The 17,715-nt window shown below is 39.2% G+C and overlaps 2 protein-coding genes across 2 annotated transcripts; both read left to right on the top strand.

Moving 5' to 3' along the window:
- Positions 1-346: 346 nt before the first annotated feature.
- Positions 347-3,074, top strand: LOC146992159 (microfibril-associated glycoprotein 4-like). The gene is made up of 5 exons (XM_085789582.1): positions 347-358; positions 1,119-1,334; positions 1,941-2,037; positions 2,377-2,544; positions 2,806-3,074. The coding sequence occupies exons 1-5, from the start codon at positions 347-349 to the stop codon at positions 3,072-3,074; spliced, it is 762 nt and encodes a 253-aa protein (XP_085645708.1).
- A 5,258-nt stretch (positions 3,075-8,332) lies between these two features.
- On the top strand, positions 8,333-12,787 carry LOC146992158 (microfibril-associated glycoprotein 4-like). The gene is made up of 5 exons (XM_085789571.1): positions 8,333-8,344; positions 9,143-9,358; positions 10,056-10,152; positions 12,264-12,431; positions 12,516-12,787. The coding sequence occupies exons 1-5, from the start codon at positions 8,333-8,335 to the stop codon at positions 12,785-12,787; spliced, it is 765 nt and encodes a 254-aa protein (XP_085645697.1).
- Positions 12,788-17,715: the final 4,928 nt, after the last annotated feature.

Raw genomic sequence — 17,715 nt, 5'->3', positions numbered from 1 at the left:
ATTTAACCACAAAGATGAATACTATACGTTTTACAGTTAACAGATAGGCTAAACATCTGTCTCCTTCATATATGGTTGTTGGCAAATTGTTTACATGGTATTGCTACACTTTATTTTGCAGGTTGCCGTTATCTACGTTGCCCGACCTTCACTCCCCCTGCAGGTGGCTGCACACGCGAACTTAACAGTTCTTTCCCACGCTTCACACTCACCCCTTCCTTCTCTATCATGCTTTTCCTTTTTTTTTACCCAACATAACCTGTATAAAAACAGGACCACGGCAGACATCTCCACTTTCGAGTCTCCAACCTTTCAGAGTTTTTCCCTTCACCTCTGCGACAGCGACATGGGTCTTTGGGTAAGTTGAGCAGCTGACTCTCTGACATTTACTGTAATTTACACTAAATATTGTGTGTATCTGTTTTTGTATAAGTAGTTTCTGTTTCATCCAGATGCAAATGCAAATTATTGAATCAGTAGAAGGTTTGTCTAAAATATCAACCATTTTAATAAAGGATTAATGCTTATTGTGTAAATATTTTCAGTTTTCACAGTGATCTACCACAGTTAACTGAGTATTTGGGGGTTTGGACCCACTGGTCACACAAAGCAACACAAGGTCACCATGGAAACTATCAACTTTTGCTTAGCTAGCTAGTTTTTCGTTGTGTTTAACATAGTTTGTTACGACTGAGTATTAGGGCCACATTGAGAAAAAAAATAAACAGACTTTGAGAATAAATTTGTAATTTTACGAGAATAAAATTCATGAGATAATGAAATCATAATATTACGAGAGTAAAGACAAAATTTTACGAGAAAAAAGTCATGAATTTATGAGAATGAAATCATTATGTTTGGTGCATTATGTAACAACTAATTACAAAATGTGGCAAACTTTATATTGCAGTCAAGAATTTTATTACAAAATGTGTCAGATTATCACAAAATGTGGCGTTATTATATCATGAGATGAAAATGTAATACATTATTACAAAGTGCAGCAATGGTGACTCCTCAATCCTGATCCTTCTCGACTTGAGCGCTGCTTTTGACATGTTGGATCACACATAATGCTGAACCCATAAATTAATATTTAAATAAAGTAGTAAATAAAGTTCATTACCATATTATTATTGTCTACCCAGATAACACTGTTAGTGGGGCTGCTGGTTTCGGTGGCAGCGGACCAGAGCTACCTGCCCATTGACTGTGATGACGTGTATCGCCATGACAACACCAGCTCCAGTGGGGTGTACACCATCTACCCAGGAGGCCCCACCTCACCCCTGCACGTCCTCTGTGACATGGACACTGACGGGGGCAGATGGACCGTCAGTACACTACACCTCATATCTGATTAGATTTCATATTTGACGATGAGACTTAAAAAGCCAAAACAAAAGTGGAGACATTGATAAAAAAAAAAGTATTGTTTCAGTTTTCAACAAGTGTTGTGACTTCTCTCCTTTGAGACTTAAATGATCATCATCTGATTTGTCAACTGTCAGAGTTCACATCCTGTGGCAGCTTGCACAGTTTTCTTTATGGAAAAATATATTTTAAAAAAAACATTAGTGTACTGTAAATAAATGAAAATACCTGATTTTGTTGACCTGATATGATATATGTTGTAATTAAATATAGCCTAATAATAACAAAATCTTTTAAAATGTATTTTCTCTTTCTCTTATCAAGTAGCCCAGCAGTTTGTTGTGATGATGTTCATATCAGGAATCCCTGTCACTTAAACATGTGACAGAGCACAGTGTGACAGAAAAATAAAAGACACTACAGCAACTGTGATTGCTGTTTACAGACCAGATAGTCATCAAACTCACCTGGTTCAGTTGAAGATTTTTTTTTAAGTGATCTCAAGTCCTGCTAATGGAATACAGTTTTATTTTAGGTGACTGAATTGTTGTGATTCTCCCTTTCAGGTCTTTCAGAGGAGGTTGGATGGGAGTGAAAACTTCTACAGGCCATGGAAACATTACAAGAACGGATTTGGGAATGTAGCAGGGGAGCACTGGCTGGGTGAGTCCTAGAGGGAGAATTACAGGTATATTAAAGTATCTGTGTATGCTCTTGTTACGCTGTTTTCAGTCACCGCAGGTAGTGGCTTTAATCAAAACAAACAAACAAAAATAACTACACAACCTGCAGCAGCAGCACATGTCAGTCAGACAGTCAGTGAGTGGCTGGTGTGTTTAGAAATATTATAGAGCCTTGATGCAAGAGGTGAAGTGTAATCAGAGCTGTGTGTGTGTGTGTGTGTGTGTGTGTGTGTGTGTGTGTGTGTGTGTGTGTGTGTGTGTGTGTGTGTGTGTGTGTGTGTGTGTGTGTGTGTGTGTGTGTGTGTGTGTGTCTCCTCAGGTCTGGACAACATCTTCCTGCTGACGATGAGGAAGAAGAACGAGCTGCGGGTGGACATGGAGGACTTTGAGGGAGGGGAGGCCTTTGCTCAGTATTCGTCTTTCTTCGTCGACTCTGAGAGGGAAGGATATCAGCTGGATCTGGGCGGCTTCACAGGAGGAACGGCAGGTGAGGGTCACTTCAGTGGAAATGTTTCCTTTTCTTACTTTTAGGTATTCAACAATGAGCCGGGTGAAGGCTGAATGTTACACTGTGGACAAACAGGCTAATTAAAATACTACATGATTTTTGTGAACTCTGTAAAAATAATTGTCGAAAATAGAAAAATTTGGCACTTTCACTGAACAAACACATTTCCTTTAGCTGTATTAACTACAATTTTTTTCCCTGTTCCAAATTGAAATTACATTTTGACTCTGTTGTTTCTAGGGGACAGTTTAACAATCCACAACTCCATGAAGTTCACCACCTATGACAAAGACCAGGATGTGTGGGAGAAAAACTGTGCTCAGCATTATCTTGGTGGATTCTGGTACAGCAACTGCCACGACGCAAACCCCAACGGCCTGTACGCACCTAAAGGTGTCGCATATGGGGGTGTCCAAACTGTATGGGAAACATGGAAAGGCAATTACTACTCCCTTAAGACCATCACCATGAAAATCAGATCAGTCACTAAGTATCCATGCACTTATTGATCTGATCAGCTGTAGATCAATGAGATAATCACGCCCTCCATCAGGGTTGGAGAGCTGGGATGTTCGGGCATATAATCACTAGTCCGACTGGACTTAATGCCAACAATAAACTCTGAATCAAAATGATCACAAAATGTCTTTTTTTTTCTTTCCTACTCATCTTGTTTCAAAATTCCTGTCAGACATGATAACTCTGTTGAACAGGTTCATGCACTGATGTATTGAAATTCAGTTTCTTTGTTATTTTCTGATAAAAAAAATGTATTTAGTGATTATGTGATTGATGCTGTTCTGAGTGATTATTAAATAAATAAACTTGATCGTTTCAACTCTGCTTTTATTTTTGAAGTTGTCATTTTAAGTGTCACTTTCATTCCTCGTAGTAAATGATCTCATAATTATTTAGTTTTTTCTTGTATTATTTTCAACTGGTTGTACATGCTAATTAGCATTAAATACAAATTAAAGATGAGGCTGATGGCTGAACATCTTAGTTTCACAAGTCATTAACTGGAGTGTTGGATCAGTTTTATTCCGAGTTCAATTTTTCAGCCAGCGGTACAGTCCATGCTAATTCGAACGAAATGAACTGAAGTGTTTGATAAATGAAAAATTTGAGCAGATGATGGTGCTGGAGGAGAAGTCATGTGATCATCAGAGTCATCACAGTTCATCCTGTTTGGATCATGTGTCTAAAGTTCACAACACTACTGTCAACCTCGTGGTGGCACTCGAGGAAAAGTTATTATGATTGGACATCTGGGAACGATGAATATCTGTACAAAGTTTGGTATCAGTAATATAAGTCTAAACTTTAGGCTAAAAAGTCCCTTTTAGTTTTTTTTTTTCTTTTTCATTTGCTGCTGTAACAAGTACATTTCATCAGTGGGGTCAATAAAAAGTCTTGTCTTTTCCTTTATTATGTGCATTTCAGTCAGACAACTCACGATTAAAAATGTTTATTGCAGCCTCATTACATATTTGAATTTGGTGTCAAGGCTCAGACTTCGTCACTCCCTGAGAAAAGGATTTCATTAAAGAATATGGGAGTGATGAGTGACTATCTTAACCCGGAGCCTACAGGTGGATGCTGGGGTGGTGGTGCGTCAGAAAATAGGGTACCGCTGAGAGATGCTGCTGTGTCATAGACGAGCAAAGAGGACAATGGGTAAATCACCCATTTTAAATAGACCGCCAGATTGAGAGGGTGTGTGTATGATGTCATGAGAGTGACGCAGCGCAGCTCGAGTTGGCTGCCTGAACTAGCTCGCAGGCTTCGCTCCATTTATGACAGAAACAACCTCAAGCTTTACAGTGACTTCAAAACAAAGCTAATAATAATTTTCTAACCCTGCTCCTCCCCATCCTTCTCTTTTTCCTCCTCCTCCTCCTCCTCATATACATATAGCCTGTATAAAACATGTTTTTAATGGCTGACCGGCAAAAAAACAGGACCACAGACATCTCCACTCTCGAAACTGTGAGTTTTTCCCTTCACCTCCTCTTCTTTTTTGCTCTGAAACAACAACACGTATTTTTCCTCACACAGAGCTTAGCTCCTACAGACATGGGTCTTTGGGTAAGTTGAGCAGCTGACTCTCTCCCATTTAATTTACACTAAACATTGTGTGTGTCTGTGTTTGTGTGTAAGTAGTTTCTGTTTCATCCTGATGCAAATGCAAATTACCGAATCAGAAAGTTTATCTGAAATATCAACCATTTTAATAAAGGATCAATGCTTATTATGTGAATATTTTCAGCCACACTGATCTACCACAGTTAACTGAGTATTTTGGGGTTTGGACCCAGTGGTCACACAAAGCAATGCATTTTAAGTGACATGGGAACTATCAACTTTTGTTCAGCTAGCTAGTTTTTCACTATGTTAAACAGTTTTAGTTTGTTACCATGGAGTATTAGGGCCACGTTGACAGTGATTTTAAATTGGATCGGTAAATTAGTGCTGTAGTGAAGTCCAGCTTCTTTCAGATTAGGCAGCTGGCAAAGGTGAAGCCTTTCCTCACACTAAAGCACTTTGAGACAGTGATCCAGGCCTTTATAACATCTCGGCTGGATTACTGCAATGCACTTTGTTTTGGAGTCAGTCAGTCCTCCCTCGCACGTCTCCAGCTGGTGCAAAATGCAGCCGCTCGCCTCCTAACTGGAGCACGTAAGAGGGAGCATATAACTCCCACCCTGGCCTCCCTCCACTGGCTGCCTGTGCACTTTACAGTCCATTTTAAGATTATTTTATTTGTTTTTAAGTCTTTAAATGGTCTGGCCCCCCCTTCCCTCTCTGAGCTCCTTCAACCCTACGCTCCTGCTCGGTGCCTCAGGTCAGCTGACCTGCTGCTCCTGGAGGTACCGAGGTCCAGACGGAAGCTCAGAGGGGACAGAGCTTTCTCCACTGCTGCTCCAAGATTATGGAACGAGCTACCGTTGCACATCAGACAAGTCTCCTCACTGTCCATTTTAAAACTAGTCTTAAAACCCATTTTTACTCCCTGGCTTTCAACTCTGTATGAGACTCTGTTCTTGTTTTAGTGTTTTATGGTTTGCTTTTATTTATTGTTTTATTGTTTTTAATTGCTTTTAAAAATAATGAAACAACTATTCTACTGTCTGTTTTATTTATTTTATTGCCTTTAATTGTTTTATGTCTCTATGTACAGCACTTTGTTTTCAACTATGGTTGTTTTAAAGTGCTATATAAACAAAGTTGAGTTGAAAGTTGAGAGATGAGTACGCACCTGATGGTGTCGTATATGAAAGTATACAAATCCTATGACCCACATGGAAAGGCTATAACTCCCATAAGACCATCACCATGAAAATCAGATCAGTCGCTAAGTATCCATTCACTTATTGATCTGATCAGCTGTAGATCAATGAGATAATCACGCCCTCCATCAGGGTTGGAGAGCTGGGATGTTCGGGCATATAATCACTAGTCCGACTGGACTTAATGCCAACAATAACCTCTGAATCAAAATGATCATAAAATGTGTTTTATTTTTTTCTTTCTCACTCATCTTGTTTCAAAATCACTGTCAGACATGATAACTCTGTTGAACAGGTGCATGCACTGATGTATTGAAATTCAGTTTCTTTGTTTTTCTTTGGTTCGATTCCAGGCTCCTCCTGGCAACATGTCGAAGTGTCCTTGGGCAAGACACTGAACCCACACTTGCCCCCCTGTCCATTGGGTGTACGAATGTGTGTGAATGGTTAGATTTCTGTGCTGCCAAGCGATGTGTGAATGTGTGTGAAAGGGTGAATGTGACCAACAGTGTAAAGCGCTTTGAGTGGTCCAAGAGACTAGAAAACCGTTATATAAGGGCAAGTCCATTTACCATTTACCATAACTCTGTTGAACAGGTGCATGCATTTCCTTTTTTTCGTTTTTATACCAGATGCATTTAAATTCAGTTTCCTGATTTTTTTTTTCATATCAAAGATTGTATTTAGTGATTATTGTTTGTGATTGATGCTGATCTGAGTGATTATCAAATAAATACACTTGATTGTTTTAACTTAAATGTTGTCATTTTTTAATATCAGTTTTATTCCTCAGTGTAGAAAATGATCTCACTGTTATTTATAAGGAATTCATTTCTTCCTCTATTTTTCTCAACTGGCAGTAGCCTACATGCTAATAATTAGCACTAAATACAAATAAAGATGAGGCTGATTGGAATATCTTTAGTTTCACAAGTCATGAACTGGAGTGTTGGTCATGTGATCATCAGAGTCATCACAGTTCATCCTGTTTGGATCATGTGTCTAAAGTTCACAACACTAACTTCATAGTGGCACTAAAGGATTAAAATTAATATGATTTGACATCTAGGAACCATGAATATCTGTCCAAAGATTTATATCAGTAATATAAGTCTAAACTTTAGGCTACAATGTCTCTTTTAAATATTTTATTTTTTACCTTTGTTGTTTTTCATCTGCTGCTGTAACAAGTCAATTTTCCACCTCAAGCTGTATCTTCAAAATAAAGCTAATAATAATTTCCTGACCCTGCTCCTCCTCAACCTTCTCCTCTTCCTCCTCCTCATTCACTGTTGGAGAGAAAATTAGGATCCAAAACAGGGCCAGTTGTGATCGAGGATCTTTATTTTCCACCTTAAATGATACAAATGAAAGTTTCCAAAAGTGTTCAAAAAGTCAGAAAAATACTCATCAAAGCGTCAATATAACTTCACAAAAATGATTAGAAAAGACGGAGACGAAGTTCAGTGCATTAGAGTTTACACCCAAAAAAAATGGACATAAAGCCGAGCCTGTCCCGGACCAGACTAAACTTCTTCTCTCTGTGACTTTGTTTTTATACTGTACTGTAAAAGCCCTGCCTTCTTATTAAAATGAGAGGTGAACATGACACTTCTTCCCCAGTGTACGCCCTGTGATTTGTCCAGATGTCATGTTGCGATCTTTCATCAACATAGTCTCCACCCTCTACGGCGACTGTATCACATTTTGCCACGTAGCGAGTTCACCCAAGTTCAGCGTCTTTGGCACCACTCTATCTTGCCGGTGGCCGTTATCTACATTGCCCAACCTTGACTCCCCCTGCAGGTGGCTGCACACGAGAACTTAACGGTGCTTTCCCACGCTCTGCACTCATCTCACCTCTACCTTCTCAGAACTTTTCAATTTTACGCAACATCCCCCCCTGTGAGACTTGAAAGTTAAAGTCATTAATGACAAGACAATAAGTCGGTAAAGAGTTTCAGAAGGTCAGAACAATTAGAAGTTTTTAGCAAATTATCGTAACAGAATCAGTTGTATACTTAAGATCAGAAACTAGAGTATGTATTATATGAGTCAGACCGCATTTAGTTGCAACTCATAAGTGGTAGCATTAAAAATACTACAAATCCTCAATAAGTGCTCAACTTAAATTGTCAATGTATTTAACCACAAAGATGAATACTATAAGTTTTACAGTTAACAGATCTGTCTCCTTCATATATGGTTGTTGGCAAATTGTTCATATGGTATTGCTACACTTTATTTTGCAGGTTGCCGTTATCTACGTTGCCCGACCTTCACTCCCCCTGCAGGTGGCTGCACACGCGAACTTAACAGTACTTTCCCACGCTTCACACTCACCTCTTCCTTCTCTATCATGCTTTTCCTTTTTTTTTACCCAACATAGCCTGTATAAAAACAGGACCACGGCAGACATCTCCACTTTCGAGTCTCCAACCTTTCAGAGTTTTTCCCTTCACCTCTGCGACAGCGACATGGGTCTTTGGGTAAGTTGAGCAGCTGACTCTCTCACATTTAATTTACACTAAATATTCTGTGTATCTGCTTTTGTGTAAGTAGTTTCTGTTTCATCCTGATGCAATTGCAAAATATTTTTAATCAGTAGAAAGTTTGTCTAAAATATCAACCATTTTAATAAAGGATTAATGCTTATTTTGTAAATATTTTCTGTTTTCACACTGATCTACCACAGTTAACTGAGTATTTTGGGGTTTAGACCCAGTGGTCACACAAAGCAACACAAGGTCACCATGGAAACTATCAACTTTTGTTTAGCTAGCTAGTTTTTCGTTGTGTTTAACATAGTTTGTTACGACTGAGTATTAGGGCCACATTGAGAAAAAAAATAAACAGACTTTGAGAATAAATTTGTAAATTACGAGAATAAAGTCATAATTTTACGAGAAAAAAGTCATTATGTAACAACGTCACATTTTGTAATAAAATTCTTGAACGCAATTGTAATAACCATTGTTGGTACATGATGCATAAAATTATTACATTTTCTTAATGCAACACCCACCATTTGTATTTGGTGCATTATGTAACAGCGAATTACCAAATCTGGCAAAGTTTATATTGCGTTCAAGAATTTTATCACAAAATATGTCAGATTATTACAAAATGTCGTGTTATTACTGTACATCATGAGGTGAACATTTTATACATTATACAAAGGGCAGCAATGGTGACTCCTCAATCCTGATCCTTCTCGACTTGAGCGCTGCTTTTGACATGTTGGATCACACATGATGCTGAACCCCTAAATTAATATATAAATAAAGTTCATTATCATATTATTATTATCTACCCAGGTAACACTGTTAGTGGGGCTGCTGGTTTCGGTGGCAGCGGACCAGAGCTACCTGCCCATTGACTGTGATGACGTGTATCGCCATGACAACACCAGCTCCAGTGGGGTGTACACCATCTACCCAGGAGGCCCCACCTCACCCCTGCACGTCCTCTGTGACATGGACACTGACGGGGGCAGATGGACTGTCAGTACACTACACCTCATATCTGATTAGAGTTCAGATTTGACGATGAGACTTAAAAAGCCAAAACAAAAGTGGAGCCATTGATTTAAAAAAAGTATTGTTTCAGTTTTCAACAAGTGTTGTGACTTCTCTCCTTTGAGACTTGTCACTTAAATGATCATCATCTGATTTGATTTTAGTCAACTGTCAGAGTTCACATCCTGTGACAGTTTTCGTCATTAAAAAATATATACAGCATATATAAGAAAAAGACATTAGTGCATTTAAATAAATGAAAATGCCTGATTTTGTTGACCTGAGATTATATTTGTTGTAATTAAATATAGCCTAATAATTACACCACATTTTAAAATGTATTTTCTGAAGTAGCCCAAGTAAACAATATTTACAGCAGCAAACACTTGTTTTTTTTTTTAGAAAGTCTGAGAAAGTTACCAGTGTCCATGTTGTATAATTTAGTTAGTCCATCACCGCAGCAGTTTGTTGTGATGATGTTCATATCAGGAATCTCTGTCACTTAAACATGTGACAGAAAAATAAAAGACACTACAGCAACTGTGATTGCTGTTTACAGACCAGATAGTCATCAAACTCACCTGGTTCAGTTGAAAAGATTTTTCTTCAGTGATATCAAGTCCTGCTAATTGAATACAGTTTTATTTTTGGTTGACTGAATTGTTGTGATTCTCTCTTTCAGGTCTTTCAGAGGAGGTTGGATGGGAGTGAAAACTTCTACAGGCCATGGGAACATTACAAGAACGGATTTGGGAATGTAGCAGGGGAGCACTGGCTGGGTGAGTCCTAGAGGGAGAATTACAGGTATAAAGTATCTGTGGATTAAATATGCTCTCGTTACGCTGTTTTCAGTCACTACAGGCAGAGACTTTTACAAAAACAAAAACAAAAAAAAAACGTTGCAGCAGCAGCACATGTCAGTCAGACAGTCAGTGAGTGGCTGGTGAACACAGCGGAGCATTTAGCAGTGAACCAGAAACTGAATAGAAATATTATTGTAGGAGTCTTGTTTTATTTATAAACCCCTATACCCCCAAACCGCTAGGGGGAAGTATTTCCTTTTGAGTTACTGACCTGAACCGGATGTTTGTGGGGGTCAGGCAGGTTACTAGGTTACTCAGTGGTGTTGCTGATGAATGGAGGAGCAAACAGTTTTTTGTTTTTTGTTTTTTTAATATTTTATTTTCACTTTCAGAGCAAACAGTTTTTAACTGGGTTTGAGCATTTTGTCAGTTTATTTTTTATGTGAACAAGTGATAAGTGGCTTCATTAAAGCTTCAGTTGGTAACAATTATTCAGTCATATTTGCTGGAACTGTCACTATATTCTGATGGTCAGACATTAAATGAGTAATTTAGGACAAAATCCAACTCCTCTGGCTCCACCTACAGCCTGTAATCGTATTTGCCAAAATCCACCGCGCCCGACGATTCTCCACCAGTCAGGTAGAGGGAGCAGGAGGAGCAGCCAATCGCCGCTCCTACACGTCGTGCTATGGATACGGTACATCTTCTGTGGGTGCGTTTATGGCTACTTTGTGTGTGTCTGTGTGTGTGTGTGGGGCGCTTGGCAGAGGTTCATAAAGGGACCTGACGGAGTATTGTCTTGAAATTTCCGACCAAGTCGCGGAGTTTACTTTCACTTTCGTCAACTTACCAACTGGAGCTTTAAGAAATTAAATGACGATTATTATTTCAAATGCAAAGGAAGTTTTCATTGGTTTATTGCTTGAGTACACGTCAAAACAAACAAGTGTGTGTGTGTGTGTGTGTGTGTGTGTGTGTGTGTTAAAATAATAAAATAATAATAAAAATTACATAAAATCATTTGTCCTGAATATATAAACAAGATTATAGAAATGCATATTAAGTAGTATAATGTAAAAAGGTTAACATGATCAAAAGCTGCGCTAAAATCCAACAGCACTGCACCTACAATTAATTTCTTGTCAATACTTTTTAACCAATGATCCTTAAGAGATGTTAAGGCTGACTGAGCAGGTCGAATAGCCTGTTTTATAGGCATGTTGATGCTCAGAATTGATGCTATTTTCTTCGAAATACTTCTGAATTTGGATAAAAAGGATTTTACCCATAATTTTGCCTAAAACCAGCAAAATACTAATCGTTCTACTGTTAGGTCCTGACAGTGGAGTAATCTTTGCAACTTTCCACAGCTGAGGAAAAACACAACCCTCAAAATATAATTTAAAAATGTGAAAAATTGGCCTCACCACTATTCTGGCCGATAACTGCAATAATCTGGCATCTAAATTATCAATACCACAGGCATTATCACATTTAATTGATAACAGAAGTTTCTCAAGCTCCTCTTCCTTGATCATACTGAAACTGAAGTTACATTCCTTACCCCACATAATCTCTTTTTTGATAATGGAATCTGAAAGCGTACCGTGCCCACTGCCCAGGCAACATTTGAGATCTGATTGTGTCAACTTTTTTAATGAAATACTCGTTGAAATAGTTTGCAATATCCTTTGGTTTCGTTATAAATACACCATCACATTCAATAAATGTAGATGTATTATTTACTTTACCCTTACCTATAACATCATTAAGTATTCTCCACATTTTTTTGCTATCATCCTTACACTCTGCAAATTTATAGTATTGCTTTTTCTTTTGTTTGTTCATTATAGTGATTTTATTCCTCAGTGCACGGTAAGCAAGCCATTTCTCTGGGCTTCCATTTTCAATAGCAGACTTCTTTAGTAAGTTTCTTTCTTTAATATAGCTTTTTAGTTCGTTGTCAATCCAGGGCGCTTTAACTGATCTCACTGATAGCTTCCTAATGGGAGCATGTTTATCACAAACAGCTGAGAATAATTTCATAAAGGTGTGTGTGTGTGTGTGTGTGTGTGTCTCCTCAGGTCTGGACAACATCTTCCTGCTGACGATGAGGAAGAAGAACGAGCTGCGGGTGGACATGGAGGACTTTGAGGGAGGGGAGGCCTTTGCTCAGTATTCGTCTTTCTTCGTCGACTCTGAGAGGGAAGGATATCAGCTGGATCTGGGCGGCTTCACAGGAGGAACGGCAGGTGAGGGTCACTTCAGTGGAAATGTTTCCTTTTCTCACATTCAGGTATTCAACAATGAGCCAATTTTGACTCTGTTGTTTCTAGGGGACAGTTTAACATACCACAACTCCATGAAGTTCTCCACCTATGACAAAGACCAGGATCAGTGGGATAAAAACTGTGCTCAGGACAGACTTGGTGGATTCTGGTTCAACGTCTGCCACCACGCAAACCCCAACGGCCTGTACGCACCTGGTGGTGTATGGACATATGGAAGTTTCAAAATCCAATGGTCCACATGGAAAGGCTGGGACTACTCCCTCAAGACCATCACCATGAAAATCAGATCAGTCGCTAAGTATCCATGCACTTATTGATCTGATCAGCTGTAGATCAATGAGATAATCACGCCCTCCATCAGGGTTGGAGAGCTGGGATGTTCAGGCATATAATCACTAGTCCGACTGGACTTAATGCCAACAATAACCTCTGAATCAAAATCATCATAAAACGTGTTTTTTTTTTTCTTTCCTACTCATCCTGTTTCAAAATCACTGTCAGACATGATAACTCTGTTGAACAGGTTCATGCACTGATGTATTAAAATTCAGTTTCTTTGTTTTTTTTCTGATAAAAAAATTGTTTAGTGATGATTATTATTTGTGATTGATGCTGTTCTGGGTGATTATCAAATTAATAAACTTGATTGTTTCAACTCTGCTTTTATTTTGAAGTTGTCATTTTTTAGTATCAGTTTCATTCCTCGTAGAAAATGATCTCATAATGATTTAAATTTATCCTGTATTATTTTCAACTAGTAGTACATGCTAATTAGAATTAAATACAAATTAAAGATGAGGTTGATGGGGACATCTTTCGTTTTGCAAGTCATGAACTGGAGTGTTGGATAAATGAAGAATTTGAGCAGATGATGGTGCTGGAGGAGAAGTCATGTGATCATCAGAGTCATCACAGTTCATCCTGTTTGGATCATGTGTCTAAAGTTCACAACACTACTGTCAACCTCATGGTGGCACTCGAGGAAAAGTTAATATGATTTGACATCTGGGAACGATGAATATCTGTTCAAAGATTTGTATCGTTATAAGTCTAAACTTTAGACTACAATGTCTCTTTTTAGTATTTTATTTTTTACCTTTGTTGTTTTTCATTTGCTGTTGTAACAAGTGAATTTTCCATCAGTGGGATCAATAAAAAGTCTTGTCTTATCTGCATTTATGACGGAAACAACCTCAAGCTTTACAGGATCTTCAAAACAAAATAATAATGTTCTAACCCTGCTCCTCCCCATCCTTCTCCTCTTCTTCCTCCTCCTCTTCCTCCTTATATACATATAGCCTGTATAAAACAATTTTTTAATGGCTGACCGGCTATAAAAACAGGACCACAGGGTGGCAGGTGAGGGTCACTTCGGTGGAAATGTTTCCTTTTCTTACTTTTAGGTATTCAACAATGAGCCAGGTGAAGGCTGAATGTTACACTGTGGACAAACAGGCAAAAAAAATACTACATGATTTTTTGAATTCTGTAAAAATAATTTTAGATTATAGCTGCTGCGCAGCGATGGGTCGGGTCCGGGCAACTTTTGGGCAAATTCAGGCAATTCTGAGCAACAAACAGGAGAATAGGAAGACAAGACAGTTGTCCTTATAATGTCCAATTTGCATCAGTTGAGGATTGAACCTACAACCTCGGGAACCAAAGACCAGTGTCTATCGCACTAATCGCAGCTAATTGACAAGTGGCAGTTCAACAGTGGCTTCACAAATTGAGTAAGCCATTCAGTGTCATGTAGGCAGAAAAAGAAAAATCAGTTTTTGAGGTAAAATAATGATATGTATTTGTCAAACATCTACTATGAGTCTAAGATGTTAGGAGCCTTCGCACATGGTCCAGTCCAAGCTATTTGGATTTTTAAATTTAGAGGCTTGCTGTGATGCCACCATTAGGACAATTGTCTTATGTTTTGTGTTGAGGACATTTGACATTTTGATCTGTCATCATCTTCAGTGGCGCCGCCAGCCGGAATCCTGTACGCACTGTGCGTACAATTTTTTTCATAGGTGAAAAAAAAAGAAGCAATTTAGTTTATTTTGAGGGGGTGTGATAAAGACGCTTGTTGTTTGTAACAGGCTAAACGTGCTGAGTTCATTGATTGTAAAACCAATCACTGAACGTAAAAGCCAGTGATTGTCGTTTACGTCATGTCATCTGTCTCTTTTTGATTTCTGGCGCCTATTTACACTACCGCTAGTGATGATTACGCCTGGTCCAGTATAGAAATGTCAAAAAGACAGTTGAGCCTTTTCCAGGCATTTGAAAAAAAAAAAGAGATCCAAACCCACGATCACAAACACGCAGCAGAGCAGCGATAATGAAGCTCTCTCCTCTCTAGCGCAGTTGCGCATTTCTCCGTGCCGCGCCTCGGCCCATCAGCTGTGTGTCTGTGGGTATGTGTAGCCCGTATGTGTGTGTAGCCTGTGTGAATGTGTGTGTTAATCTCTCACGTGCTCTGTTAAGATGAATAAACACAAACCGCTGCAGAGCACGAGCCTGGCACAGAGGTGCGCGCTCTGGCGCATCTGGCACAATCTGTTGACGGGACCGGAAGGAAACTGGCTTCGCTCCGCAGCTATTTCCTGTCCGACGTCGATGTTAAGCACATGTTTTTATTGATATTGTAGCGTTCGAGCCGACATAACTACAACAACATAACACAAACTTATCTGACAGCTCTCACTTCCTCCTCTGCTCCTCCTCACTCACACACACACACCTACACACACACACACACACACACACAGGTCCTCCTCACACTCTCCCCGGCCCCTCAGTTTATCATCCAACCATACGCTACCTGCCCGTACACATTGACAGTCAGTCAGAAATCACACAACTTAAACATCATAACAACAACATTACTGCGGGGTCGCAACAATATGTTGTGCAGTATATTAATGAGCGACAAGTCCCATTGTTACGTGGCATGATAAGCACACCAGTGTTTGTAGAGCCTGGTGTGCAACGGGGTCCGCCCGCTATTCAGACATCCCGCTATTCCGACATGTCACTATTTAGACATCCCGCTATTACGACATCCCTCTATCTAGACATACCGGTAGTCCGACACTTTTTGATACCGCTATTCCGACACGTCTTTTTTATTTTTATTTTATTTTTATTTTTTTACAGCTGCGATACCCAGGTGCGTCTCTCTCTCTCTTTTCTTTTCAGCATGTCTATCACTGGTTTGATGAGGGAGTGATGTTCTTAATCTCAACAACTCAACTATCAAGTCGCAAACAAAACTGACACATATGATAAACAAACAGAACTATGCTGCAGTTTGTTTGTCAAGTTAACCTGTCACCTTCAGCACCACGGACAGCGCCGCGGATGAGCCGCGGAGCTGCAGCTGTGAGCGTCTGGGCTCTGGGCTTATGGCCTGGGGCCTCATTTATCAAAACTGTAAGTAAGCAGTGTAAAACTGCTGCTACTAAATGTTTTGCTTAGGCCTACGGTGAAAAGACAGCCCAAAATATTTACACCTTTTTCAGATCTATCAAACTGTGCGTGCACAACTCTGCACCTCAACTTTGATAACTGGATCCAAGAATGGTGCGCAGTTGCGCACGTGAACACACCTCCGTCCCGGAATGCCTACACAACCATATATGGTCAGCACGTGCATATTAATTAGCCATGTGCGCTCTGTGGAGCGACAACAAAGTGACAACGAAGACAACAGGCGGAGGGAAGGGGAAAGAAAGCGAGATACATGGCATCGGGCAATAAATCAGGCAAAAACCTCCCAAATCTCAACAAAAGGGAGCAGAAAAAAGAATAATCTTATGTAATCTGCCCCTTTATTCCAGACAATCTTTTTTTCTTCTTTTACCTAAAACGATGTAAAGCAGCAGGATAAACTCAGGTGACAGAATAATAACAGTCTCAGTAGCTGCAGATCAGTGTGTGCTGCTGTGTGCTGTGTGTTTTTAAACTTGGAGGGTTTGTTTTTTCTTCTCTAATAGGCCTATATATATATTTGTGTATGAGAAACAGTGTCTCAGATGAAAAAATAAAAATAAATCAGAAGGACACTCTGACTATAACGTAATCAATCAATGTCGGAAAAGCGGAATGTTTGAAAAATAGTAAAGTGCCGCTACTCCGACAATGAAAAAAAAAATGTCGGAATAGTGGGATGCTTAAAAAATAATGTTAATGCCGCTATTCCGACAATTAGAAGTCAATGTCGAAATAGCGGCATGTCTGAATAGCAGCATGTAACCGTGTGCAACCCTTTAGACAGCAAAATAGCTTGAGGACATTTGACATTTTGATCATCATCACCCGCGCTGGGTCTCGAACTCACAATCTCTGACACCAAGAACCAGCTCCTAACTCGCTGAGCTAATTAGCTGGTAGTGAAACCTGCTGTGTAGCCTCATTTATCCACTCAGGTGAGCCAGTGCCCGGGCAGCTGTTGTGATGAAATGGTCAAAATGTCAATAATTCAGTCATCTAAACAAAAATCTGATAATACATAAATTGCATCTTGACAGCATGGAAATGTTGGTGATTTGTTTTTAATGATAAGTGTTTTGCTTCATAAGAGAAAATATGATGTTTAAAAATTCCACACTCACATTGACTGCAGTTGTTCCCATGAGAGCAGAATTCAAAATGTTCTAGAAAATTCAGTTTTTGAATTAAAATTCAGATATTTGCTAAACTTCATCAACCATGACTCCAGAATATTGTCATTTTTTTTCAGGAAGTTTGAAAATGTATTTAGCAAGAATTTGATGGTATATGTTTACAGTACTGTTTACAGTCAAACGTTTTCATGCACTGTAGGCTCAATTTTTGCTTAATCAAAAATCTGAGAAACAAGTTTTGTGGAGGACAGTCTGGAGATGCTCTGTAGCAGGTTTGGTGTCAATTGAGCAAAAATTGTGGGAGGAGATACATTTTAAAAGTTTTACAGTTATTGAAAAAAACAGAGTGATGGACTTCATAATTTGTAATGAGTTTAAGTGGACAAAAGTTTCAGCAGTATTGAGGCGACATTGTGGTGAAGTTTCAACACTGTAGCATCTACCGTTGGTTTGGTAGGAATTTTTAAAGTTTTTAAATTTAAACGCTTATTGTGCCCCCCCTGGGAGGGGGGGGCACATGTCCTTGGAGTTGAGTGAATCTGGCATGGGACTGAACCTTTGTGCAAAGTTTGGTGAGTTTTCGCCCATGGGAAGTATGACTTCCTTGGAAGAAGAAGAAAGAA

This window comes from Trachurus japonicus, chromosome 1 (assembly GCF_045865225.1).
Source record: "Trachurus japonicus isolate A0001 chromosome 1, Traja_1.0".
Classification (NCBI taxonomy): domain Eukaryota; kingdom Metazoa; phylum Chordata; class Actinopteri; order Carangiformes; family Carangidae; genus Trachurus; species Trachurus japonicus.
Note: the sequence above shows the minus strand (reverse complement) of the source record. Positions and strands in the feature narration are given on the sequence as shown.